The sequence below is a fragment of the Pezoporus wallicus genome, unplaced genomic scaffold (genome assembly GCF_028554395.1).
Source record: "Pezoporus wallicus isolate ANWC-B61680 ecotype Strahan unplaced genomic scaffold, APGP_CSIRO_Pwel_v1 contig_6275, whole genome shotgun sequence".
Classification (NCBI taxonomy): Eukaryota; Metazoa; Chordata; class Aves; order Psittaciformes; family Psittacidae; genus Pezoporus; species Pezoporus wallicus.
The window spans coordinates 1,816,290-1,842,484 of NW_026636901.1; the positions used below are offsets into that span (position 1 = coordinate 1,816,290).

The window sequence follows — 26,195 nt, forward strand, 5'->3', positions numbered from 1 at the left end:
AGGAGGCCGTGAAGATGCTCAGAGGGTTGGAGTACCTCTGTTACGGAGACAGGCTGAGAGAGCTGGGCTTGCTCAGCCTGGAGAAAAGAAGACTCAGGGGATACCTTGGAGCAGCTTCCAGTACCTAAAGGGGGCCTACAAGGAATCTGGGGTGAGGCATTTTACAAGGGCATGTAGTGACAGGACAAAGAGGAATGGATTTAAGCAGACAGAGGGGAGACTGATATCAGATATTAAGAAGAAGTTTTCACTACGAGGGTGCTGAGTCACTGGAGCAGATTGCTCTGAGAAGTTGTGGCTGCCCCATCCTTGGCAGCGTTCAAGGCCAGGTTGGACAGGACTTTGAGCAACCTGGCCTAGTAGAAGGTGTCCCTGCCCATGGCAGGGGGGTTGGAACTGGATGATCTTTAAGGTGCCTTCCAACTCAAACTGTCCTATGATTCTATGATTTTGGCTCTGAAACAAAAGCTAAACAAACAGTTGTAAATTTTGTAAAGAGTGCAGGCAAATGACAGAGCAGAGTTCAGGGCACCGCCAGTATAGTAGCCCCTGTGGAAAAGGGGACAAGGAATTTTTGGAAGGTGAACTGTGCAGCCAATATTGTGTACACTACTCTCAGAGCAAGAAACCTGAGACTGTTGCTCTGGAAACCCATGAATGAGGAATCTCAGTATTAGTATGTCTGGGGGAAAACTGAAGGAATTGCAAAGCAAACCTTAAATTGCCGGTGGGCTTCTCTAAGGTAAGTGCTATTCTAACCATCCTAGAATGGATTGGCTGAAAGTAAGGATCTGCTGTTTATGCACAAGGAAGTCTTGGGTAGGAGAAGGGTGGAGAGAGGGGAAACGTAGTTAATAACTTTATGCAGGTTACAAGACTTTCCATAAACCTTTCACTGTTGTTTCCCAAAGCTAGTAAGCATGTCTTCCCCATAAGAATACAGAGTCTATTCTTCTAGGTACAAAACTAATGTCTTCTGAACCAAACACATTTGGGAGTCATGTATTAAAGAGGCAGATTATGTACATGGATTATCTTCCCTCCAAAACATAACAAAGACTGTTGGCCAAAAATCTTTATGGGCAAAACCTGAACTAGGCAAGGGCTGGAGGGATCATGCAAGGTATTACCAGGGCCATTAGCAGAGCTGACTAGAAGCAGTATCTAAGTCCATTTAAGGGGAAAAGCCCTAGGGGATTCAGAAAGGGTAATATGTGTGAAGTAGTTACATCAAAGTTACTCAGGATTTTAAAAACTCTGTGAGTGCAAAGTGAAGCCACTTGTCTTCTGCAGGTGGGCACGAGTGGGCCTCTTACTGAGGTGTGTGCAAACACCTGGCAGTGGATTACATCAGAAGGCACCAGGCTTTCTTAGTGGCGCCCAGCGGTGGCAGCCAGGCCGTGGGCACAAGCTGAAACACAGGAAAGCCTACTGACACCTAAGACAGCAAGTTGCTGTGTGGGGTGATGCACTGCAAGCAGGTTGCCCGGGGAGGCGGCGGTCTCCTATCCTCGATGGCGCTCCAGCTCCAGCCGACCCGACCCTGCTCCGCGCCGGGGGTGGGAGGAGCGGCCCACCAGGGGTGCCCGCGGGTCCTCCCCGCCTCTGCCCTCCCCTCCCGCGGCAGCGGCTCGGCTCCCTGCGCCCCTACGGGGTGCCGAGGGGCCGCGCTCATACCCGCTATCGCTGCCGCCGCCTGCCCCGGTTAGGCGCGGCCGCGCCCCGCGCTCGCGGCCGCCGTGCCCGCCCGCCACACCGCGCCAGCCCCGGCTCCCCCAGCGCGGAAGATGCTGCGGCTCTTCCTCCTCGCCGCGCACGGTAAAAACGGCGGCTTGGGGCACGGGGTGGGCCCTGCTCCGGGCTCGGCGAGGGCTGCCGACCCGCGGTCCCTAGGGCGGCAGGGCTGTGACCGGGACTCGCTTTGTCGTTGCAGCTCTGAAGCTCGCCGGGGCGGCGTTGCTCTCTCCCGGGTCGTGCAACTTCGAGGACAGTGCCTGCGGCTACGAGTGGGACTACGCGCATCTGCCCTGGGCGCTGCATGGGGAAGGTAAGAGCGCTGCCGATCCCCGGGCGCACATCCCCTCTGAGGCGTACAGACCACCTCACTCGCGCAGCTCCCTCTCCCGGGCGCTAGTGTCGCCCCCCGGTCGGTGCCGTCTCCCCGGTTTGCACTGCTGGAGCACGGTGCCGGGCTGCTCAGCTATCCCAGGGAAACTGAGGCCGTCTGATCCGTCCCGTCTGCAGTTTCCTTTATCTGGGTGACAGTGCCCTGACGACTGATCTGCCGTTGCTGCGGGTAGGCGACTGTCCGTATCTGCATCCGTCTGTCCACGGCCCAGAACAAGTCTCTACTCAGGCTTCTGCAGAATGCCTCCAAAACCTCCTTCCTATTTCTTTAATGCTGGGAAAAGGTGTCTCATCAAATGGGCTGTAGGTAACTTACACTCTTCCTGTCAAATTCCTATGAAGCTGCATTATTGTTTTTCTAAACATACTTTGAGTTCTACAGAACAAGCGGCTGCATTCTCAGAGCAGGAGACAATCTTTGTGAAGAGTATCTTTACAACATGTTCAGTTAAGACACTTTGTCTATTTTATGGTAGCTATAGTTCAATAGGAAAAAGATAAGCATTAGTGTCTCAGTAATTTTTCTTAGACTTTACAAAGACTGTTGAAAGAGAGAACAAAACCCAGTCACTGTACAGAGCTTCCATGCAACTGTAACTCTCACTTGGTAAGTTCTTCATGTAGGCTCTTGGTTTGACAGAATCAATGGGAGCAAACCAAAGACTGAACAAAAATAAATACAACATGATTATAACTTGGCTAAAAAAACCACCAAACAGTCTTGCTTACAGTGTGTTGGTGACAATGTCATTCATACAAAGAAAGCTGTGCTCACACAATAAAAGGAATTATGTGTTTTCAAAGTTTTTAAACTCTAGAGCAGGTGGCAAGAATAATGAAGAGGTGAGTACAGATACAAAGAGATGGACTCCCCTTATTCCCCCTCATTGGTTCCCTGTTCAAAACTGACTGGTCCAGTTTTGTCATTCCACTTGTTACTCAATTGGTAATGAAGCTTTTTTAAATTCTTTTGTTTCTAATTTGTATCCAGATTTGTACCAAAGTAATTCACCTTAATTGTTTATTCTTAGGTTAATCATTAGGGTTTGAGAATGACTCAGAACACTGAATTAGAAGAGGCTGTGAGGATGTAATGAGTAAAATAATTGCTTTTTCTCTTAGTTTTTGTTATTTAAGTATACATAGATTTTCCTGTATTTTTTGAAGGTGTACTCTTGTAAATCTAGTAAAATTTAGTAGATTTAGAAATCTCAGTTTTCATAGATGGGCCTGTTAACATCATGCCCTCTTAAAGCCACCTATCTGGGAAACCATGCGTCCTCCTTGTGATTAACAGGGAGCCGGGTGGTAGTAGTATTGATTCAGCTCCAAGGGACTGTGAGATGCTGAGAGGAGTACCTGCAGAAATGGATGTGCCTCATGTTGTGCATATCCATGCTGCTGTGTTTCAAGAATCAGGGAAATTTGACCAGAGATTTGGATCAGCACTAGCTGGTCTACCTTTATGTGGCTCACAGAGCCCTATTTCAGTTGTTGTTTGACTTTTCTATGTGAGCATAAGCATACCAGTGGCTAGATAGCTTCTGTCGTGTTGTTTTTCAGAGATATACAACTGAACTGTTATACTCTGGGAGCATATGTGGTATAACAGCTCTCTTAATAGGCATAATTCTGTCTGCATTTCCATTATGAACCTTTTTTCTTCAGTCTAATTTAATAATAGTAAGTTGTTCTGTGCAAACATTTGGCACACAAGGGATTAGCCTCTTCAAAAATATATTCATGGAATCATCACAAAATCTAGTTGAAAATAGTTAATCCAAGTCTATGTAGCAGCTGTGCAAAACTAGTCTTCCTTCGATGCTCTTTTACTCTTTTATCTTGTAAAACAGTCCTCCATTTGGCAGCACTGAGCCCTGGTATTTGCAGGTCAGTGTATGTACATGTGGTAATGTACTGTGGCAACAGAGGAAGTTGAGGATGGGAGTGGCAGCTTAGCTATGAATTGTTGCACTTCTTGTGTGGCTTCAGAATTGTTTTATAGTTTTAAGATACTACTTGTAATATAGAGTTATATACAGCAAATCTCTTATAGAGATTATCTGACTTGCAGTGCAAGTTCTTTCCTCTTTCAAATCTCTCCATAGTGTGGTCTTGTGCCAAACTATCATGATGATGTAAATATAACTAAAATCCTGCCCAGAAATTTCCACTCCATACTTGAAAGTTTTTTGCCCAGTTGCCAAAGAAGCCAATATCTTCTGAAGGGACAGAAACAGAAAGGAAGTGTGAAGTTAAATTCTGCTTTTGTTTACAGCTATGCATTCACACTTAAATGAGTAGGTTTCTAAGGTTCAACTGTTTTTTTAAATGTCTCTGGCTTCTCTTAGTTATGCTGGTATTTCTGGGATAAGAGGGGTTTCTGGCATTTACTTTTGGAATTATTGGTTTATTTGATTTATTTTTTTTTTTTTTGTAGCTAAAGTTTTTATACCTACAGTTGGCTGCATTTTAAGGCCCATTTGAATCAAGTGCAAAAGGAAAATAAAATCAAAATAGGCAGTGCTAAAATGGATAGCTATTTCACTCTTTACTGCTTCATTCAAGACTGGCAGATCAGGCCCTAATGAAGTGGGTGTTTGTAGGATAATAGCTACACAAGAAATAACTCAGGCCTTTTACTGTGATACCTACCTAGTGGACCTGTGCTGCCATAAAATTCTGCTTCGCTCAAACCCTCTGTAAGCCTCAAGCTCTTACATGGCTCTGAATTCAGGAATAGGACCTTCAAGTGTTAACATCAAGGTGCTCTTTTAACTGTCAGCTTTTTTAGTCAGTCATTTTCTAACTCGGTGCTTGTATTTTAGAATTATAAAGATTTTTAGCAGACAATCACTGTGCAAAGAAAAATGTAAAATATAGAAACAGCTGAGGATATATATTTCTTGCAAGCTTACCTATGGCTGAGAAGCACACCCAGCTGAGGTCACTGCCCAGGTTGGGTAAATATAACATCATGCTGGAGGCAGCATGTTTCCTAATGTGCCAGTTCTCTTTTGGTGTAATTTGGGAAATCCCATGCAAACATGATGTGCTTCATGAAGTGGGTGATTGTAGGATACCAGCTACACAAGAAACACAGTAATGTTGTTGCTCAGGAAAAGGGCATCATCACGTAATCCTGGTTCTCAAATCTGATGAGCAACAGATAAATTTGTGTGTGATCAGTGGACCAGTGATGCAATCTGCAAGCTTGAAGTGATTTGCTTGTACACATAAACCAAGGTGTCAGTGGTCCATTTTAACTTCAGAGGTGTAGCCATGCTCCCATAAATATTCTTGCATTCATTACACCTCTGAACAGATGATTTATTTTTGCAAATCCAGATACAGAATGTAAGACAAAGATCAGACTGCTTGGACCCAACTAATAGATGAGAAATTCAGAAACCAGTTCTATATCCATCATTACTGTGTTATTTAGAGATAGCTGAGAAGCTCGAATACCATGCTGCTTACCACTAACACCTACAGGTATATTTCGCATGAGTTCATGTCCAGTTGCATTGGAGCATAAAGTTTTGCAGGTGCATAGCAGGTGGTTTCCACAGGAATTTACTTCTGTGTAAGTAGTGTATGTATTGCAAGGGGAAGACCTGCTTCATTCTAACACTTACTGTCAAACTTTGTATGATAGTATTTCATCAAATACTCTTGAAACTTTGTTTAAGCAAATTGTACATTTATTTCAGAGAACACATGTGCTTTGTAAGCGTAAAATAAATGAAGATGCTGTACCTAATAGGAAGAAATCCTGAGTAGAGTAAAAAGTGAAGCCATGTAGACTCACTTGAAGTGTCAGTAGGAAACACAGCCTTATACCTGCTGCAGCCATTCTGCAGGGTTGGATTTTGGCATTTTTTGCTTTCCTCCCAGCCCCCTCCAGCACAGACCCAGCTATAACCTGAATGTGAGAACATCCAGCTCCTAGCATTATACAGACAAGTTTCATTAGGCACAATACCTATGGCATGTCTTTTCTGTGACTCTGGACAATGTTTTTTGCCAAGAATATCTGTACAGCATTTGGTGTTCCTGTATCTATGGGCATGTTTTGTTCTCAATCTTCCCTCATTTTAACAAAACCAGTTTTACAGAACTACAAATAATGTGCATTTGGGCTTTCAGCTTGAACTTGCATTAATAGATTTTGCTGTGCTGCATCTGCTTGCCTGGATTTAAACATAAGGTAATAAATTTGTCTACAACCACTGCAAGCCATAAGGAAGGTAGTTTTTTCATACTAGCAATGTGCTTCAAAACACAAGTGATCATAGTTAAATGTTCCCATCCATTGCCAGTTGCCCTGGACTTGGGGCTATTTTAGTAGTAGGAGCAACAGATTTTGTACAGTTGTCTCCTTATCACCTTGACTCTTCTGTGGGGTGTTCTTGAGTGACTTTTGATATTGACATTCTATAATGATCTATGTGGCACTCAACTGCTAAAGCTGTAACTGGTAGTGGATACTGCCGTGTGCATCTGGTTCTCATATGATCATAGAGAGCTCTAAATGTATAGTTTTGTGTCTGTTCCTTTCCTTCTAAAATTTTGGGAGTGTGTATTACTTCAAATGGATATATTTTAATTGAGTGCATTTCAGAGTTGTTTAATAATGTTTTCTCTTTCTGCAGTATTCCAAAGGAGAATACCCTTTAAAAAGAGATAGGTTTCATTCAGAAGAGTGATGTAGTAAATTGTGATATATATATAAAAATAGCCTGATTTTCTTCTCCCTTAAACATGTCTACTTTTTGCTGCATTAGTCCAAGTCTGTTTCTGTGATACACTCAAAATGGGCGTCCCCCAGGGAACAGTTTATGGTAAGCGAGTAAGCAAGCAACATCACTAACAACAGCGTCAGGAAACCAAACTTGTCCTTCGGGACATACTTATCATATACCTACACTTCAGCTACGCTTTAAGATGGAAAATAATGTCAAGAGGCAAGGACAGCCATCCCAGGGCATCAGATAAGTCAGGCATGAGAGCAGCAGCATAAGGAATCTCAAATCTAAACACTCCCTGCATAGCATTTAAATAGCTTGTATTTACAGCTGTGCTATATGACTTAAAACTGACCTCCTTTGACTTAATCGCTCTTGTTTGGAATGCAACATCATTCAGTTGTAATATGCAAAGTTAATGAAACAGGTAACCACTGGTGACGCTAGCTTTTGTTGCACAGCAAGCACGATTTATATCTGATGTGTTCTGCATTGTGCTCAATTGCCAACAGATAGACTGGGACGTCTGTAGTCTCATGTTTTTTTCCAGCTCTCTGCAGTACTTTCCTGTACATAGGCAAGGAAGCAACTTGAAAATATTAAAAAGGTGTAACACTGCTGGCTTTGTACAACCCTAAGATTAGACGAGTGGTCTCACATGTTCACATGTGATAACTGTAATAGGGAGCAAAGTAGAGGGTAATTGAGGGAGACTTGCACCAGCTTGTACCTAGCTGGAACCGAACCAAGCTGGCATTCCACAATGCTTGCTTGCTGGCAAGGTTTTCAGCTAATAAATCCACCCTGCTACGGGAATTTATTGGTTTGGGTCTTCCAGACCTGTAACCTGGGTATCTCTGCTCTAAATGCCATGTGATAGAGTGGAGAAGCTGTTAGAACTGGAATACAGTCTGTTTTCCTTTGAGTTATACTTAAAATGTTTGTCTTCCTGGCCAAAATAATTGCAGTTAGAGTGACAACTCTTCTTCCTAGTCACTCCCAAGGAGGAAAAAAAGAGCTGACTCTCACATACTTCTGGTACACTTAGACCCTTGTGCTTTTATTTCTCCTTCACCTCTTTAGTGACATTTCTCCTGTACACTCCGCTTTGACTACTCAGCCACTACTCTTGTTTTAGCAACTCATTTCTTCTTGCTATTTTCTTGTTCAGCTTGTCACCAGCAGCTTAACAGGCCTTGCCACAGCCTATCCATTGTCTTGCTGACACCAGCAGGAAACCAGACATTTTGCTTGCCCAGGTATTATCTTCTATCGTAGGCTTCTGGACAACAGTGTTTTTATGGAACTATGCCCAAATTACAGGTATTAGCATACTTTCTGATCATTGTCAGAGGCGTGTCTTGTGCAAAAAAAGATGGCTGAGAGCTCTTTATGTTCATGGAGGGCTTCAGCAGCACCTGCCTGTGCGTGACACTTTCAATATGTCTTGGCTTTCCATTTGCAGTAGGAGAACAAACTAACCCTAAATTGTTATCAGTGAGTCACTGCATGAGAGATGAGTTTCAAAGCATTCCTCTCTTCCACAGCATAGTAATGTTTTCTGAAGTGTATTTTCACATACAGATGTTAATGATTCAGTGCTTAGAGAGTCAACAAGCCATTTTAGTGCATTTTATGCTGAGCTGTGGTGGCTGGCCATGAGGAAGGATAAACATAAAATTAGCGATTACTGAATATACCTGCAACTCCCAACAACAGGCTGAGCTTTGTTTTGCATGAAAACAACTGAAAATAAGTAATTTACCGTTAGAATCTGGGGAAAAAAAACCCAACCTGTAGGATAGCAAAACAGTTTTTGGAAGTTGTGATGGAGGCCAAAAAACCTCAGTCAAACAAACAATTTGTATGTAACCCCAGGTAAAAACTGATTCCCTCCACATAACAAGGTTTCTAACTCATGAGTAGGGTGGAGCAACTTGTACAATTCTCTGCCACTGACACAGCACTGTAAACCACACTTAGTAAAAACTGACCTGCAGCTTCATGTTTCAAAATGCTGCATGTTTACAGGAAAAACATCTGTGCACCTGTGTAGCAGCTACTCAGTATGAACCTTCAGCTCATTTAGACACAACCTGGGCTAGCTTTAATTCGTAATGCAACAGCGCATGCTGGTAGCACAGCCTACCCAGATAGACTGCAGTCACACCACTGCAGCTTGCACATGTGTGCAAGGTGGCTATACCCTCAGTTTCCTTGAAAGGCTGTAGGTATGTGAGCACGTCTCAGACAGATGCTGGAGGGTGAGATACAGCTTCCTGGCTGAGATCACAGCTGTTACAGCTGGCTCTGATGGAGATGGATAGGGCCCAGGATTAGGAAATCAGTCTAGATTTGTATGGTTATCTTCTCCATTAATAGGAAGTTGAATAGTGTGTTTTCAGCTTCTGTTATAAACAGGATGGATACTGACCTTGCAAATATTGTTGAAATTTGATGAAAACAAGTACAAACATGCAAAATCACTTGCTGAAAACAGCTAGAAATGTTTTCAATTTTCTTAAAAAAATAAAAATTTCAATGAATTGACCTAAAGTTTCTTTTTAGGAATTTCAGGGTGCCTGCATGGAGTAAGTTTTTGTATCAGTAAAACTGGTAACGGGCAGTTCTTTGTGATCACTGTGGGGGTCATGTGTTACACTACATCGTTATTTTCAGCACTGTCAATTTTCAGTATAAATTTTGGTCAATTTCTAATGTGGGTCAGGATCTGTAGTGAGGAAAGGTAAGCTTGTACTTGTGCTGAAGGGTGACCACAAGCATTTAAGAAACATTTCTACTAATAAAAAAGACCTTGTATATATGGTACAGACTGTTCAGAGTTGTAATACTATCAGCCTGAAAATACACTAATAGTCTGATTATATAGGGTGCTATCAAGTGGAAATCTTTGAAAGCTTATTGAAAAAAAAATAGCTAAAACCAGTTGGAACTAGTTGTGTGTGTTCCCTCTTGTTCTGTAGTTTTCCCATTATATTAGCTTCTGAGATTTTTTATCTGCTGCCACCGTGTGCAATAGTGTTAGTCAATGCTATGGTTTGTTGACTGACTAAACTCATCAAAGGAAGTAATTCTCCAGATTTCAGTAGAAATGCTGAAAAGCATACTTCAAAAATGTTTTCAAAGGGAAAAAAAATAATTTGTCTCTTTGTTGTATAAAGGCACCTTAGCCAAGATCAGTTTAGAAATAGGAAGCCTATGCTTTTCTTCCTAGAGAAGTAACTGGAAACAGCTGCTGAGGCTGTAGCGTTGTAAGCAATGAGAAGAAGCTGAAGAAGAAGGGAAGAGGGCTTCCAGTCCTAACTTGAAACTTTTTCAATACTTTTTGCACCTATTTACATTTCACATACCTGGAAGTTCTGGTTTGTTTATTTTTTTTGTTTGACTTTTTATATGTTTAAGAACCTCATAGAGAAGCTGATGAAGACTGAAAACTGGTTGAATGTTTGGGCCCAGCCCAGAGGGTGGTGATTACTGGATAGATGCCTGATTGGAGGCCAGTCACTACTGGTTTATTCTAGGGGTCAATACTGGGTTCTATCATGTTCAACATCCTTATTAATGGTCCGGATGATAGGGTAGAGTATACCGTTGGGAAATGTGATGATGACACAAAACTGAGAGGAGTGATTGGTGAATGGAGGGACATGCTTGCTTCCAGTGGTACCTCAACAGGCTGGAGGAATGGGCTGTCGGAAACCTCATGAAATTCAACAAGGAGAAGTGCACCTGGGGAGGAGCAACCCTGTGACAGAACATATGCTGGGGGCTGCCTAGTCAGAAAGCAGCTTGGCAGAAAAGGACCTGCAGGTCCTGGTGGATACAAAGTTGAATGTGGGCCAGAAATGTGCCTTTGCGGCAAAGGCAACTAATGATGTCCTGGGCCTCATTAGGAGGAGTGTTGCCAGCAGGTCAAGTGAGGTGATCCTTCCCAACTGTTCAGGACTGCAGAAATCCTGTCTGGAATATTGTGTCCAGTTCTGGCCTCCACAGGATTAGAAAGGTACAGACGTACTGGAGAGAGCTCAATGAAGGGTCATGAAGGTGGTGAAGAAACTGGAGGATCTCTCCTATGAGGAAAGTCATAGAGCTGGGACTGTTCAGCTTGAAGAAAAGAAGGCTCAAGGGTGATTTTGTATAAATAAATATAAATACCTGAAGGTTCTTGAAGATTCTTTGAAGGTTCAAAGAGGACACAGCCAGGCTCTTTTCAGTGGTGCCCCATAACAAAACTGGAGGCAACAGGCATGGACTGAAATATAGGAGGCTCCCTCTGAACATCAGGAAACACTTATTCACTGTGAGGGTGGCTGGAAGATAGTGCAGTTTCCATCCTTGGAGATACTCAAAAGCCATTTGGACATGGTCCTGGGCAGCTGGCTCTAGGTGTCTCTGCTCTAGGTGGCTCTTGAACCAGATGACCTCCAGAGTTCCCTTTCAACCTCAACCAGTCTGTGATTCTGTGGTAACTTCATAATTTTTTAACTGAAAGCTAACAAAAGCCCCACTGCAGTGGCCTTTCAGACAGACCTCCACCCACAATGGAGAACATAAGAATTTCCGGTACTTTGTAATGTAAGAATTAAAGAGAATATTGACATGTATGTGTATGTCTGAATCCATTTATGTGTATGTATGTATTGAAATCTCTGCACACTCATTCAAGAGAAGACATGATAGTTTGTTGTAGGTCCTGTTAGGTGAAGGATCTCTGAATTGTTGTTAATGGGATATGAAGAACTTGTTCCTTACTGGTATTTTTGGGGCTTCATTATCATATAGCTAAAGTTTTCTAATGCTCACGGCTGCAAGGTTTCATAGGAAACAGGTAAGTTAAGGTGCAGCGCACTCTAATGCATTTTGCAAAGGGGTCTGTTCATCATTTCCTACTTTTTTTTAGTAATTCACGTTTGAAGACTTACTGTCTTTGGTGTGTGCTGTTTTACACATAGTTGTTATCCTGAAGAGGCTTTAGCAAGGCAGTTCTGCTCCATCTAATCACTCTTGGCAGACCATTCTGCAAATGAACATCCTTGACTGAAAGTACCATCTCACTTTGGCTGTTTAGCCAAAGTGACTTGAGTTCATTTAAGGCCATACGACAGAGTTGACAGTAATTGGCATTACTGTTTAGTGGAGTCAGCAGGGAGGCAGAGTGTAGACTCTTGAGTTGCTCTCAGCTCATCAGAATAGGTTCAGGCAAGTGATGAAACAGACGTAGATGTCTACACTGTCTGCTTTGCATCTGTTTGGGAAATAAAGGCCTTAATTCTCCCAAGCCATATGTCCCCAAGATGACCTACAGTTCATTATCAGTATTTATTACGGTTGTCAGCTTTTTGCAGATCCCTTCTTCTCTCCTTCCCCATGTGCCAGGTGCCAGAGAAGTGTATTCTTTACTTTAAAGGTGTAAACTCTTGTGGCAAGCAGTCACAAAAATTTATAAGCTCTAAGTAGGGGCTGGAACTGCAAGACAAGATACTTGAAGACACATTTCTGTGTATCATGCTATGCTTCACAATATTACTGAGACCTTTTTTATCCCATGAAAATCATATCTGAGTACCCAAGTGTAAGGTGATAGCCAATTTTGTCATGTATGGTTATGACAGAGCAACAGTGAGAATCTGTAGCAGAGCTGGGATAATGCCATTGTTTTTATATCTTGCCTATACAGTGAGTAATTTTACATTACAGAGCCCTACAGTTTGGTGCCTTCCTTAAGCGTTCAGTAGAAAATTGACTCAATACAGGCAGCAAAAAAATGAGCTTTTAGTACTGCTCATGCTTTGAGCCGTTACTTAAGCAGTATACTCCCATGGCTGCAAACAAATTTGGAGCCTTCCCAGTAATCAGGAGGTAAATGGTTATGGTTTTCCTGAATGTAAACTAATTTGTGCTAGTTTAAATTCCTAAGTTCTTGTAAAATGAAGTAGAGGCTACCTTAAGTGCTAGAAATGTAATGAAAACTGTAAATACAAGCATCCTGGTACCCAGATTTTTAAAGTGTGCCCAATATGGCAAAAACAAATATGTTTAAGAAAACCAGATTTATCTGACTTATTTTTTTGTCCCTTGGATATATGCCTTGGAGATATGATAAGGTCCAGGGCACAAATAATGATAAAATCTGTCAGTATGCAGGACAAAGTCTGTGTCAGTATACTGGTTTGCTTAGCATCTACATCTGCAGTTACAGATTCAGCTTCAAAGTACTGACAGCAAACCAGTAGTAAACAGCTTCATGTATATCCTAGAAAACTTACATGTAGCTTTATGAATGCTTAATTTTAAGCTGTTGCTTACAGCATTTCAAGCAGTGTGAGCTGCAGAATTTCAAATATGTATACATACAGTTAGTCAATGCTAATCTAAGATGTTGCTTTGTATAAGATTAGTTGAAGTTTAGTTATTACAAGCAGGAGGAGTTCAAACACATGATTTTTTACTAGTTCCTATATAGCCATTGCTTTGCAGTTTAATTCTTGCAAGGCCTTTTGCAGAGGGATTTCTTTCCTGGCCAAGCTTAAGTGGAAACATGAGAAGACTTATACCAACACCAGATTGCTCTCTAAATATAGCCTCTTCCAGTGTCTATTTTAAACAGAAAGTGTCAAACTGGAGAGTTATTAGGGCATTAACTGTAGTTTGTTTGAAAAAAATGAGAGACCTTTGCACAGTGAAGTTGTCACATATGGAAATAAGATGAGTGGTATGTGTAGTTTGATCACCACATGTAGGTAGAAACCAAAGAACTGTAATCTGTATTTGTTCTTATGTAAAAAAGCACTCATGAATTTGGAGACTTTACAGCTGGTGGGTGTTCCGGCCAAAAACAGAGTTACATGATCAGTCATGCCTTACTAGCAGAAGACTCCAATCTTTTCCTGTGCTGGGTCATCTAGATCTTTTTCTGTTAGCTAGCCTTTCCATTGTCACTTAGCTTTTGTGCTGTTTCTTTTTGATATGCCGTTCTGTGGTTTTTGTTAATTCTGCACTTAGGAAGGGACTTCACTGCTATGCCTTTACTCAACCTGCAAGTTAGTCCACTATTTTTAAAAGAAATGACCTAGCTACTTACTGCAAGATTGCATGTGGCACCCACTTGTCAGTTGAGGTATCTCTGTTTGCTACTGAAGAGAGAAAGTGAGAAGAGAGGAAGAGCTCTAGGCGAAACCCTGAGCAGTAGAAGTTTCAGAATAAGTCCATGGTTTGAAAATGTTCAAATGATTCTGTAGAAAGAGAGGAAAAAAAAAACCAACAAACTTCATTTTGAAACTTGCTGGAAAATTAAATTGTTGCCTGCTGGACATCTGCACTGGCTGAACCTCCCTCTTTGAGGCCTTTTTCAGTTTGGTTTCTAATTTCTAGTTTATTCAGTGTGTATGACAGGTATCATACTGCAGTAAACACCCTGAGAGGGAAGGGTGACAGTCTGAAGGGTCTTCATAGTAACGCATTGCTCTGACCTGTTAGAAGAAGGCAACCTCTAAGATCTTTTGGAGGGAGATGTTTGCAGTGTACCTGCACAGTGGGTCTGTACATTTCGATGGTTACTCTTCTGACATGTTGCTGAGGAGGCTGCAGGATGTGCACAGGAAATCTGCTGCAGGGTTTCCATTATTACTCCTATTACCCATTGAGCTACAGAGCTGCATGGGCATGGGTGAGTCTAGAGTGACAGAGATTGTCTCAAGTCATGAAGGCATTAGACAGATCACAGTGAATCTCTTGAGAGAGGGGTGCTGAAGGAGTCCAGGTCAAGAAGGAATTGATATGCACCATGGAATTTTTGTACTTAACCTGAAGTTATGGCTCTGCTTTTTAACCAACTTAGCTTTTCCAGCATTTTATGAAGGTGAATTGTCAAACAACAAATCTTAAGATTTTCCCAGAAAGCCACAAGAATTATAAAAATTATTAAATCCCAAGGCCTCTATCCCAGCTGTTTCTGCTGCCCATCACCTGTAGCTGATAGTAACGGCCTTGTGTCAGCAACATGTCTGCAAGCACCCATAACCAAAGAGCAATAACCTGTGAGGGAGGATAAATCCTTTTATGTATTGAAAAGCTGCAGTAACATTGCTCTGGGACCTTCTCTTCTTCAGGCTGAACAAGCCCAACTCTCTCAGTCTGTCTTCATAGGAGAGGTGCTCCAGCCCTCTGATCATCTTTGAGGCGCTCCTCTGGACCCACTCCAACAGGTCTACGTCTTCCATGTTCTGGGAACTTCAGCTTTCTGGGCTTTCTGGGGTGCGAATGCACACTGTGGGCTCATGTGTGACTTTTCCTCCACCAGTACCTTCCCAAGTCCTTCTTTGCAGGGCTGCTCTTGATCCAATCATCCAGCAACCCCACATTCTGCATTGATACTGGGGATTGCACCAGCTTGGGTGCAGGACCTCACACTTGGCCTTGTTGAACTTAATGAGGTTCACATGGGAGCAGTCCCTGAGTGTGCCAAGGTCCGTCTAGATGGCTTCCTTTCCCTCAAGCAAATTAATGCCACCACTCAGCTTGGTGTCATCCGCAGACTTGCTGAAAATGCACTCAGTCCCTCTGTCTATGTCACTGATGAAGATATTAACCAGTATTGATCCCAGTATGGACCCTTGAGGGATGCCACTCTACTGGTTTCCATTAGGACATTGAGCTTTCGATTATAACTCTTTGGATGTGGCCATCCAGCCATTTTTTTATACATCAAGTAGTCCACCTATTAAATCCATGTTTCTCTGCATCAAAGATTGTTCCCGGTATCTGAGAATTTCCTGAGGTTAACAAATGACTGCTATTTTTTAATGTAATAATTAATACCTGACTCATCTTGTGCAGGCCTTGAAATTTATTGAACCTCATTTTTATGTTCAGCTATGCTACCAAGTTTCTTTCATAGTGGCACAGAAATTACTGCAACAGGTCTATTTGATGAGTACAGACCTGTCGTAGTATATTTGTAGTATATGTAATTTGGTTGCAGTGGAATTTTCTTTCTGTTTGTTTACACACTACAGTATTATGATTACGTCTGTTCGCATGATCTGTTGCCCAGTTTTCCGTATGTTGTGATTCTATGGCAACATTGTACTAATACACAGTATGACCATGTAGGCAAACTAAAAGTAAAGTTTCAGCTCTCCTGGAGTAGAAAGTATGCTTCTCCTTTACAGTTAATGCTTATTAAAAGGTCTCCCTGAGGCTAAATTCTAGCACTTAACTCTGAGCTGTTGTGGAAGGGCATTCTAAAAGGTGAGGTGTGATTTTATTTGAAAATTCATGCTGTGATGCTACAATGGGAATCTCCTTCATCATTGCTGCTGCAGAAGAAGTAAATGATGTTAACCAGCCACTCTCAAAGTATGACTAGTTTGGTTTAACTCGTTTGTTTTGATACAACCAGGAAGTCCCACAAGAAGGGCAAGTATCTTTAAAAAGTGGCTCACAGTCGCTTTTCAATGAGAAAGACTTGCTAAACAATTTCATTGTCCTGTCAAATGTCTATGTACACTTTTTCCCTGAAAGGAAAGGATATAAAATGTTCCCAGAAGGAAATGTTGATGTTAGGGATTTTGGATGTCCTGGAGATTCAGCAGAGGGGTAAAGAACGCAATGAGCCTGACAGAAGACACTCTATTTATGCATTGTGCTGGTCACACCAGCTATAGCAAGACTGCACACTGTGTTCTGTAGGTGAGTGCTTGGTGGGGAATGTCTTCATCAGTTTTAACCATGAAAATTACTCAATAGGGAATGGCAATGTCTGCCTCACATCCTGCAACAGAGGACTCCTTTCCTGTCTAAATGAAGTTACTTGATGCTTCTTGTGACACATTTCCTCCATGCCAAAGAGCAAATGTTAAATGCCAAGAGGTCTACACAAAGGTGCAGCGGGTTTTGGCAGCTGCCAGCCGTCTGCCTGTCACTGATTTGCCTGTCTGCAGGCTTCTTTGCTGTATAGTTATTTTGCATTATCTGGTGGCAGCCACAGGGTTTGCTTAATATAAAAGGTAGCTTGTGCTTTGAGTTTCTTTCCAGTGATCCGCTGGCAATTCCTTGGGCCATGATTAAACAAAGTTTCCAGTTGATACCGTTTGTTTTCCACTTTTGTAGCTGATGCAGAAGTTAAGTCTTTGCATAATACTAAATTACTTATGGAAGGAGACGCAAAAGTAACTACAGGTTTATTCTCCCATTAAGTAGCTAACCAGAGGTTGAGCCATTCAGTTAGATCAGTTTTCGGTAAGGCTCTGTGGTTTTAATTTTCTCCTGACTGGTCTTCATGTGGCACAGAGATGTAGAGGAAGAAAGCAGGTGTGACATTTGTTGTATGCTTCCCCTCCTGGACTCAGTGTATATTCTCCTGAAACAGCTTGGCTCATGAGTCTGAGAACAGCAGGGAAGCAGAGCCATGTTCCTCTCCAGAGGGTTGCAAAGACAACCACGGGCATTTCTTGAGGCCAGTTTCCTGACTTTAATACTCTATACTTTGCCTCAAGAGTCAGAAGCATAACAAGGAAACAATTCCTTTATGTGTAAATATAAAAGATATTGCAGACTTTGATTTTTCTTTTAAAAAGGATTTCTAAAAAGCCGGGGGGGGGGGGAATAAATTCCTGTAAAAAAGGAAATAGAGCGCTTTTAAAAGAAAGGAAACAACCATGCATATGAATATCTCATTGGCTGCTTTCCTTGTGTTTCATGCTTGTATCCCTTGCTCAAAAAAACATTGATTTTTTTTTTTGATTCTTAAAAATTTGCAGAAAATGTAGTTACCTGTTTGCATGGTGTACTATAGTGACACACACCCATCATTATAATTTTCCTTTTTAAAAGTGAAAAAAACCCCAAACCAAATAGCAAAGTTTTGGTTGCAAAGATCTTGTGAATTTACTTTTTTGCTAAATTATGAATGTGAATATTTTTATCCTTAGATGATTATTGTATACTATATACTACATCAGCTTGAATCAGCTTCTTGGTAGTGTCAGAGACCAGACTTTTGACGGCTGGTGTGTGAGACCTTGTGTTTTCCTCCCTCAGAGCACCTGCAGTTACAGGAATACTGGCTCAGTACTTTGGGTTATTTCAGTATCACACATTGAAAAGTTGTCTTCCCCAACCCCGACCCCCAGGTTCCCAACGGTCATAAATATTTCCCTTGTTTTCCAAGATGAAACTTGGCAAGCATCTATTCTTCTGGCCTAGTTTAATGTCAGCTTTTGAGGTGGGGGGGAGGAACAGCAGCTCTGGGATTTTCAACCTCTCTATGCTGTGGAAATGGGTCTTTCTCCTGCTCCACATTAAAGGGAGAGGCTGAGGACCATGTCAGAATGCTGCACTGATAACACATTCCATGGCAAATGTGTCTTGTGTATGACTTCCAGTGCAGCTGTCAATGTTGTTTGGTTTATAGCTTGGAGAGAGGCTGCAAAAGACAATCCTATACTTTCACTTCTAAGAGAATGGCAGCATATGTGTGATATTTGAACCTAAAATAAAGGTTATGGAGCCAGCCTAATCACTTGTTAACATGTAATAAGGAGTTAATTGCCTCTGCAATCCCAGAGATGTTCACTGATGCATCTCGGGGAGTACAACTGCAAGTTTCTTCTGTAAACACTGAGCTTTCTCTGTGGGCAGGCAGCACAAGTTCCTGTCTCTGCAGGGTAACAGGCAAAACTGGTGGGATCAGCTGCTAGGACAAGTTTCTTGACACCAGAAAAGCAGTGAGTCACTGCCAGTGACCAGCCAGGCACGCAAAGGTTTCAGCCAGCACTGTCAAGTGCAGAGGGCGGTGTATGGGAGCACTTGCATGCACACAGAGTGAGCTCCTGATGCCAGTTCCCCCCTATAGGCTGCGTGTTTGCAGAAAATACTCCAGCAGAGAATTCAGTGTTCCTGGGGAAACTGTAAACATGCAGAAAATGTACTGGGACCAGTACTGAATGTGTTCATTGACTCTGTTTAAACCTTGGTTGCACCTTCAAGTGTTCCAGCATTTGCTTTGTCTCAAATAACTTCTGAACTACACTTTATGGCACACACGGCACTAAAAGGCTTTCTCAGAAAAACTGGACTGTGTTTAGAAAGACCGCACAAAGCTTGGTAGATGGTAGAGCAAATTTGTTTCTGCAGGGTTTATTTTCGGCGTGGTTGCTTTTTATTCAGGATAAATACATGCTACTCATCTGTTGTTACAGCCAATACCAAAACCACCTCAGGCAGTCCTGCACACTGAAAAATGGCAGCAGGGGCTGGGAGGGCATGGGGTGAGTGTCTTCATGTGCTCATTTTGCACTTAATTCTTCCCTGCTCATCCATCTGGGATCACTGTTGGGTACTAATAGCCAGCTGGGAGGATGTTGGGATGGATCTGCTAGGCCTTTTGGGGTTCTTTGATTACATTGTGAACAATAAATCAGGGTGCACATTTGCAAGGGAACTGTGCCATGTGGGTAGTTTTAAGTGCCCAGTGAGATTTGGCAGCCCAAGTGCGCAAAGGTAAATTACTCTAAATGGTCTCTTATGGATCTGTCTAAAGTTCATTAACATCTGGGTGATCACCTTAAACTATTTAGGATGTAAAGTAACTAGAAAGAGGCCTAATAGACAATAATCCAGTAGGGAAAACCAAATAATAATAATAAAAAAACTAATGAGGGCCTGTAAACTCTAATACTTTGGAAAGCAAGTAAGCTTTTACTTACTTTGGCAGCAAAACTGGAGTCATTGGGGATATCCTGTAGGAAACAGTGTCATGAACTGGCAGGGTCAGATTGATAATGACCAGTTTATATCTCAAGTGCTATTTCTATCTTGATAAATTTGTCTTATATAGATCAAATATAATCTTATAAATACCCTTGCAAGTGAATGCCTGAGGTTATTACTAAATATTCACTGGAATGACATTACAGTAAGTGCTGAAATATGCCAAAACTTTCACTTCTGAAGTCATCTTGGAAAAAAAAAGCAAACAAACAGAAATATCTGGGGCCTGTCTAATCATCTGCGATGACAAGTGCCCCTGGCAGCTGGAGAGAGTGTGAAGTGGCTGCCTGGAGGAATTTATTTATTGACCATTGCCTAGTGAGGGGAAACAGAGAGGCTACCACAACGTGACAAACATGTGAACAGTGGACTGAGCCAGACAGATGGCAGAGCCCTGTGCATAATCAGGGTGACATCCGATGGCCTGAGAAGAATTCAGATGTGTAAGGTGGTTCACTAACTTGGACTCACTCTCAAAGAAGAATTTGAATGGCTGTTTTAATTAAAAAAAAAGCCCAGCAAAGCTAAAATTATAAGAACTCTGTTGATTAGAGTCAGCAGTTAGATACCTTGTGGAAAGCAAAATACTGGTTTCTAAATCTCCTAAATGCCTAAACATTCACAACATTCATTGGCATCTGTTTCATACTGTCCCCTTAGACTGGAGTTTGCACAAGGAGGTGTTTTTTGCTTTTGATACAAAGTCATCCTTACAAACATAATTCTGGGTAGTCCAAATGTCTTTCTTGGAGCAAAAGCTCCACAACTGAATCTCCTTCCAGTACTAGAGACTGCAGCTATTGAGGCAGAGGGGAGGGAGTCATAGGGCTCCTCCCCACAGCATTCTGTAGAATGCTTTGTGAGCTTTTGAGTTTTGAGACCAACACTGAATTTATCAATGCCCAGTTTTCTGCAATCCCTGTAGAAACTATAAGGTCTTTATGGGATCAATGAATACAAGCAAGGGTTTTTTTTTGGGAAAAAAAACCCAAACCAAACCAAACAACGAAAAACCCAAACCCAGAGCAAACTTTCATTCCTGCCTTTTGATTTGTATCATTTTATATTTTTAAGATTATCCACTCAGCAAAGAGTGATAGAGAGTAATAATTGAAGAATTAAAAACAAAAGCTCAGAATAGCCTCGATAGGTTGAATTCTAGGCTTCCTGGGCTGCAAAATTAGCTTCTTACTTAATTTTGCCAGTTTAAAGAGTTTCTGTGTAAGGGTACGCAGCCAAATGTTATCATTCATGTTTTTTGACTGAAGCGCCTTTCAAGGAGTAGGGTTATAACTACAGCCCCATGCTCAGCTATCAATGGATGTACTCTACTACTGAGTAAGAATATGTATAATTCAAAGCGTACTTTCTGCTTGAAGGGAAGAGGCAGGAAGATGGGTCTGTTATACTTGAATGAAAAATCCTTTGGCAGACACCTCTGGACACAAGGGATTTGATACCTAGTGAATGTGGTGGTACAACAGGTTATACTTAAAGCACAAATGGCAAATGTAGATTTCAAGATTAAATGTACAACTACTTTCCATTCTCCTAAAATGTGCATGAGATGTTTTAGAGATTACAGTTATCTAATGTGGGGCTTTTTCGATAAACCCTTGAAAAACCCCATTCTCCAGTTCTGTGGATTTTGGCACGCTCTGCATTGTACACACTCACACATGTCTTCAGTTGCTACCACCTGCCTGCCAGGCAGGAACGATGTGCAGGACTGCAAGCCTAGAAGCATCCCTGGTAAACTGAAGCTGGCAGTGTTGATCTCTGAAGTGGTAACTGATGGGTGCAGTTTTGCAGAGCTCCAGGAAATACTAGCCGTGGTCCTGGTGGTTGCGATGTTCAACATCAGCAGATGTATTCCTTGGCTGCAGGTTTAGTGGTTGCAGATGCTGAATCTTCACCATTCCGTGTTTGTGGTCCAGGATGAAGCTTGCTAGGCAGAAGATGAGTCACTGAGGCTGCTTTCTTGCTTACAGTGGATTACTTGAGAGTGGCCATTGAGTAAACACAGCAGCAGCTAAGGGGCTGCCACAGCAGCAGTGGTGATAAACTAGTTACAAGACAGAAACCTCCAGCAGGTTTTGGAAACTGATGGTGTGGCTAGGCTGGTTCCCTCAGGTGACCTTCTACCAGGTTGCTGCTAGCACCCATCAGGGTCTGATTAGCTCACCTGCAAGCACACTGTAGCCAGCTATTTCAGGACATGGATATAAATATGTACCTCATCTGTTAGCAGCTCTGTATTTTGTGACATGAGATCCCCGAAGAGCCCACCATGAGCCTGTTAGTCATCCTAACGATTCTGGTATAAAAAAAAGGAGTATAAACCAAAAATGGTTTATGGAAAGCAGGAAACTGAACTCAGGACTTTTGAGGCCAGTGAAACCAGGTAACTATTTCAATTATTCTTTCAATCTGTGTAGGACTTAGTGCTCAGGTGAGTATGAGAGCAAATATAATTTATATCGGAAATCACATTTGCAACTTTCCTTGGAGGAATAAGACTTGTGTGGAAAGGCTACATTTTATTACTTAATCTGGTGTAGCTGAGAAAGATAGACAAGCATTTAGGTAGATGAGCTGTTCTTTAGGGTAGTGCGGTAGGCCAAGTGATTTGACAGACACAGAGTGAGCAGATCCATACAGTAGAAAGTTTTGCTTTTATAGTGTTTCACTGAGTGAGTCCCTGTGGTTGCAAACACACACCAGAAGTTTACTGGTTGAGGGGTTTTCATTCTCCATGGGCAGTGTTGCAGCCTGGCTCAGGACCCCCCCTGCATGCTGAGATCTCATGCATGCTCTCTCATGCACCTAAGCCAAGTCATGCTGGGCAGATTTCTGTTCCTGCTCACCCTAGCTCCAAGGCTCTTTTGTCTTCTCCCTCCTGGGCCACTGCTTGCTGTGACAAGAGTGTTTCTGCTTCCCTGGCTGAGGGCAGGTTTGCTTCAGGGTTTTGCTTAGATGTGAGCACCATGGGCTTTTAGTTTAACCCTTTTGGAACATACCAAGGAAGTTTATCAACCATGAATTCTTTGCTTTTGAAGCAGAAAAGCATGATCTTCCAGATCAGTGTAAATTCTGACAACAACCAAATCAGGGTTGCTGGGGTTGGAGTATGTCTTCCTTACCTCTCTCAAACTCTTACTGCCATGACTGTGCTTATCACTCTGGTCTGAGGAGAAGAATAGCCCCAGAAACCCCCCTTCTTAAAACAAAAGGAGATGTCCCTTGTCTCATGGTCTGACTCTCCAGCTTCCTCCTGTTGGTTCCTGTATGGGATGTGGGCCAGCATTTGGTCTGGTTGCAAATCTGACAGGTTTTTCTTCAGAAAAGTGCTATTGTTGTGTGAACTATGGGTGTGTAGGTTTGCCTTCTGCAGGCTGAGACATGTTCAGCACATAATACACAGCAGAGCTCATACTACATACTCGTACTCATACTAAATGACAACATAAAGTAAGGGAATACTGTAGGAGTGAAACTACATACTCTTTGCTGAAGGATGGCAGCCCAGTGATGCACTCTGCCAGGACAAGCAGCTGTGCTGGAAGAGCCATCACAGTTCTTTCTCCTGTGTGCTTGATCCTGGTGGAAACATGATTTAGCAAAGGAATGGAGCTAGTAATAAAAGAGATGAGTACTGTGAAAATATAGATGCATGACGATTTCAACTTTATCTTGGTTTTATCTTTAATATTCCTTGTTCACTGGGAACAGAAACTGATTTAGGATGCCAAAGAATAAAGAAAAAGCTTTTCTGAGTTACTTCCAATTCAGAAATTCACAGCAGAGTCTTGTGCCTCCAAATCTCACCTACATCCTGCTCAAGTGTACTAGCTAAAAGAAATCATGGAGAAGGCTTTTTGAAAAATCTGATGCAAGGGAAACTGGAGATAGCAGAGAAGTATCTGGTAGCCTTTGTGTCAGCAGATAGAAAGTTGTCAAAATTATGTAATGAACAGCATGAAAAGGAGAATCAAGTGATGTGAGCAGTAGCTGATGTGTCAGTTGGAATACGCAGAAAGAAAACTTGAAAAGGATATAAAAATCCATGAGGTCATTGTGAAAGAAAACAAACCCACATGGCTATGTTCAGAACAAACAGAAGACCTGATAAAGTGTGTGCATGATGTCTCAAGAGGGAGGGCAAGAAGAGGACCCAGCTGTTGCCAGCAAGCTCTCACAAGTTCAAGCATCCCCTGCAGTGAAGCAACCCTCTAAATCAGCAACAGAAAGAGGCAATACAAGCTGGACTTGTGCCAGATGTTCATAGTCATCCTGACAGATGGAGGCTGGAATGTTTTGCCAGTATGGTGGTAGCTGTGATCAGATGCCACAGTCACAGAGTGTTTCAGGGCTGATTGTATTGCTTTTATGGTTTCTAACAGGCTTGCTAACAGCTGTATTTCTGAACTTTCTGGTGAGCAAAGGACAGGGCAGGAGCTGGAGCTGGTAGTTAAGCCCTCCTCTGGGAAGGAATAGGATCCTTTGAAGATTCATTCCTCTTGGCTGGGAAACACGACCTCTCTTGCCTGGTCTGGTGGCAGTGGCAAGCAAAGTGTCAAATGATAAATCTCCGTGGGCAGTAAAGTAAGGTGAGCTGGAGAGAAAGCTGCTGGGGAGCTCCAGTTGCCAGGGCTGTCAATCCTGCAGGAGGAAGGTGTGTGAGTGCTGCAGTGTTCATCACTGGAGGCCGTGCTTTTGTACAGAATGCCTTTGTTTTACATAAATACTTCTCAGCTCTGTGGAAGTTGTGTGGAATCACTGTTCTTGGCCCTGAAGAAGCTGAGCAGTGCAGGGGCAGATTTAGTGGGATTCGCAGGTGCCCTCCCTGGCTGGGAGAGATAGGGGTTCAGGCAGCTGGCAGCAGCCTGGCAGGATCACAAGCTTTTGCTGCAGAAAGGTGGCAGCTTTAGGCTTGGGGTGCCCCTGTAGACACAGAAGAGAAGGAAGAGCTTCACAGTAGCAGTGTATATCAGCCGCTGCGGACAACAAACACAGAGCACCTCCTGCTTCTCCATGCCTCAGCTATTTTCACGGAGCTGCTTTTAAGAAACTGCAGAAGAGACAAGGAGGTTTCCTATGATGACAACAGTAATTGGTCCCAGCATATACCATGCAGTTCTTCTGGTGTGAATCTGTGGCTTGAAGGGAATGAAAATTCCAGTTATGCCCTACAGAGTCAAGTAGCTTTAATCATGGCACCACCCTGGACTGAGCCTCTACGTTCACGAGCCAGGCTTTGCTGCACTGTGCCCCATATGCATCTGTCTGTCCCAGGGAGAAACTGCTGCCACAAGTCTCCTGAGGGCCAGGGAGAACTGGTTAAACACCAGCTCCCACAAGAGTGGACCACTGCTGCAGCACTTCCCCGTCTGCCAGATCCGGCTGGGGTGATGCTACTGGGAGACCCTCTGGGGGCCTGGGGGTGGACAGACCTCCTAGGGTCCAGCACCACTGGTGAGAGGTGATGCTTTGTCCAGTTGCCTGGGATGCACTGCTGGTACCGTGACAAGAGGTCTTGGTGGGTTTTGAGGCACCAGGTTTGGTGACACTGTGGCCAAGGCTGCCCAGGGGGGATGTGCCCCCCAGAACAACACTGTAGGCCCTGGTTAGGTGTTTGTGCAGGCTTTTGTCCATTTGATCGGTTTCAGGATTTCTTTTACTTTACTGGAATTGTAGCACAAATCCTTTCCTTCCAACTGAAAAGTCACTTGTTAATGCAATTATGTGCTTCCCAAAGCACTGCCTAAAAAATATTGAAAAAAAATTGCACCTCACCCCCCAACTCTCCCTCTTCACTCCAAAAAGCCTTAACAAAATGCATGGTGACTGTTCCTGATTAGAGAGAGGATTTTCTTCAGAAAATCTCAGCTTTTCATAGATGGACAAATTTAACATTGACCCACACAGTACTGTTTTCCAGGACAAATTATCAGCAAAAAATGTCCACTTTAGTTGAAAAGTTTGCTTTCTACTGGAAAGAAATTGAATGAAAAGCAGAGTGTCGATTCTGAAGCTTTCCTATTCAGTGCCACCAGCCTTCTCCTAGGTTCACCCAAAATCTCATGAGAAGTAGCTGGTAAAATTTCTGTGCTCTTACTCAAACTCTGAAGCTCCATCTAAACCTCATACGTACCCAAGGATAGTCTCCATGTGCAAACACTTGCAAAATTACGTGTGCCTATCTATATCAGTAATAGTTTTAACTAACTTTTCCTGGAGATTTAAGTTTTAATAGGTCCTAAAAAATTTACTGTTTTTTTTAGCCTGTACAAAATAAAGCCATGGCCCAAAATCCAGGCACTGAGATTCCAGAGAAGTGGTTTAGATTAATTTTTGTCTTAAGAAACTCTGATAATATTCTTTCCTGTTTCTGCATGGGAAGTACAGAGAAAACCCAAACATGACTGGCAACTTTTAAGTCACTTCCTGAAACTTTTCTGTATAAATGAGTGCCTAACCAAATGTAAATTCCCAGACTTTTCCTGCTTCATATTTCCTTAATACTGT

General features: G+C 42.6%; 1 protein-coding gene across 4 annotated transcripts in view; it reads left to right on the plus strand.

The window, feature by feature from the left end:
* The first annotated feature begins 1,516 nt into the window (after positions 1-1,516).
* MAMDC2 (MAM domain containing 2) overlaps positions 1,517-26,195 on the plus strand; it is a 58,211-nt gene continuing 33,532 nt past the window's right edge. For 2 of the 4 annotated variants that reach the window (XM_057402164.1, XM_057402165.1), the window contains exons 1-2: positions 1,517-1,818; positions 1,934-2,047. In XM_057402164.1, the coding sequence (XP_057258147.1) occupies positions 1,788-1,818; positions 1,934-2,047 (145 nt within the window). In that variant the 5' untranslated portion in view covers positions 1,517-1,787. The remainder of the gene's footprint in view (positions 1,819-1,933; positions 2,048-26,195) is intronic. The other 2 variants (XM_057402166.1, XM_057402163.1) reach the window with 2 other exon arrangements.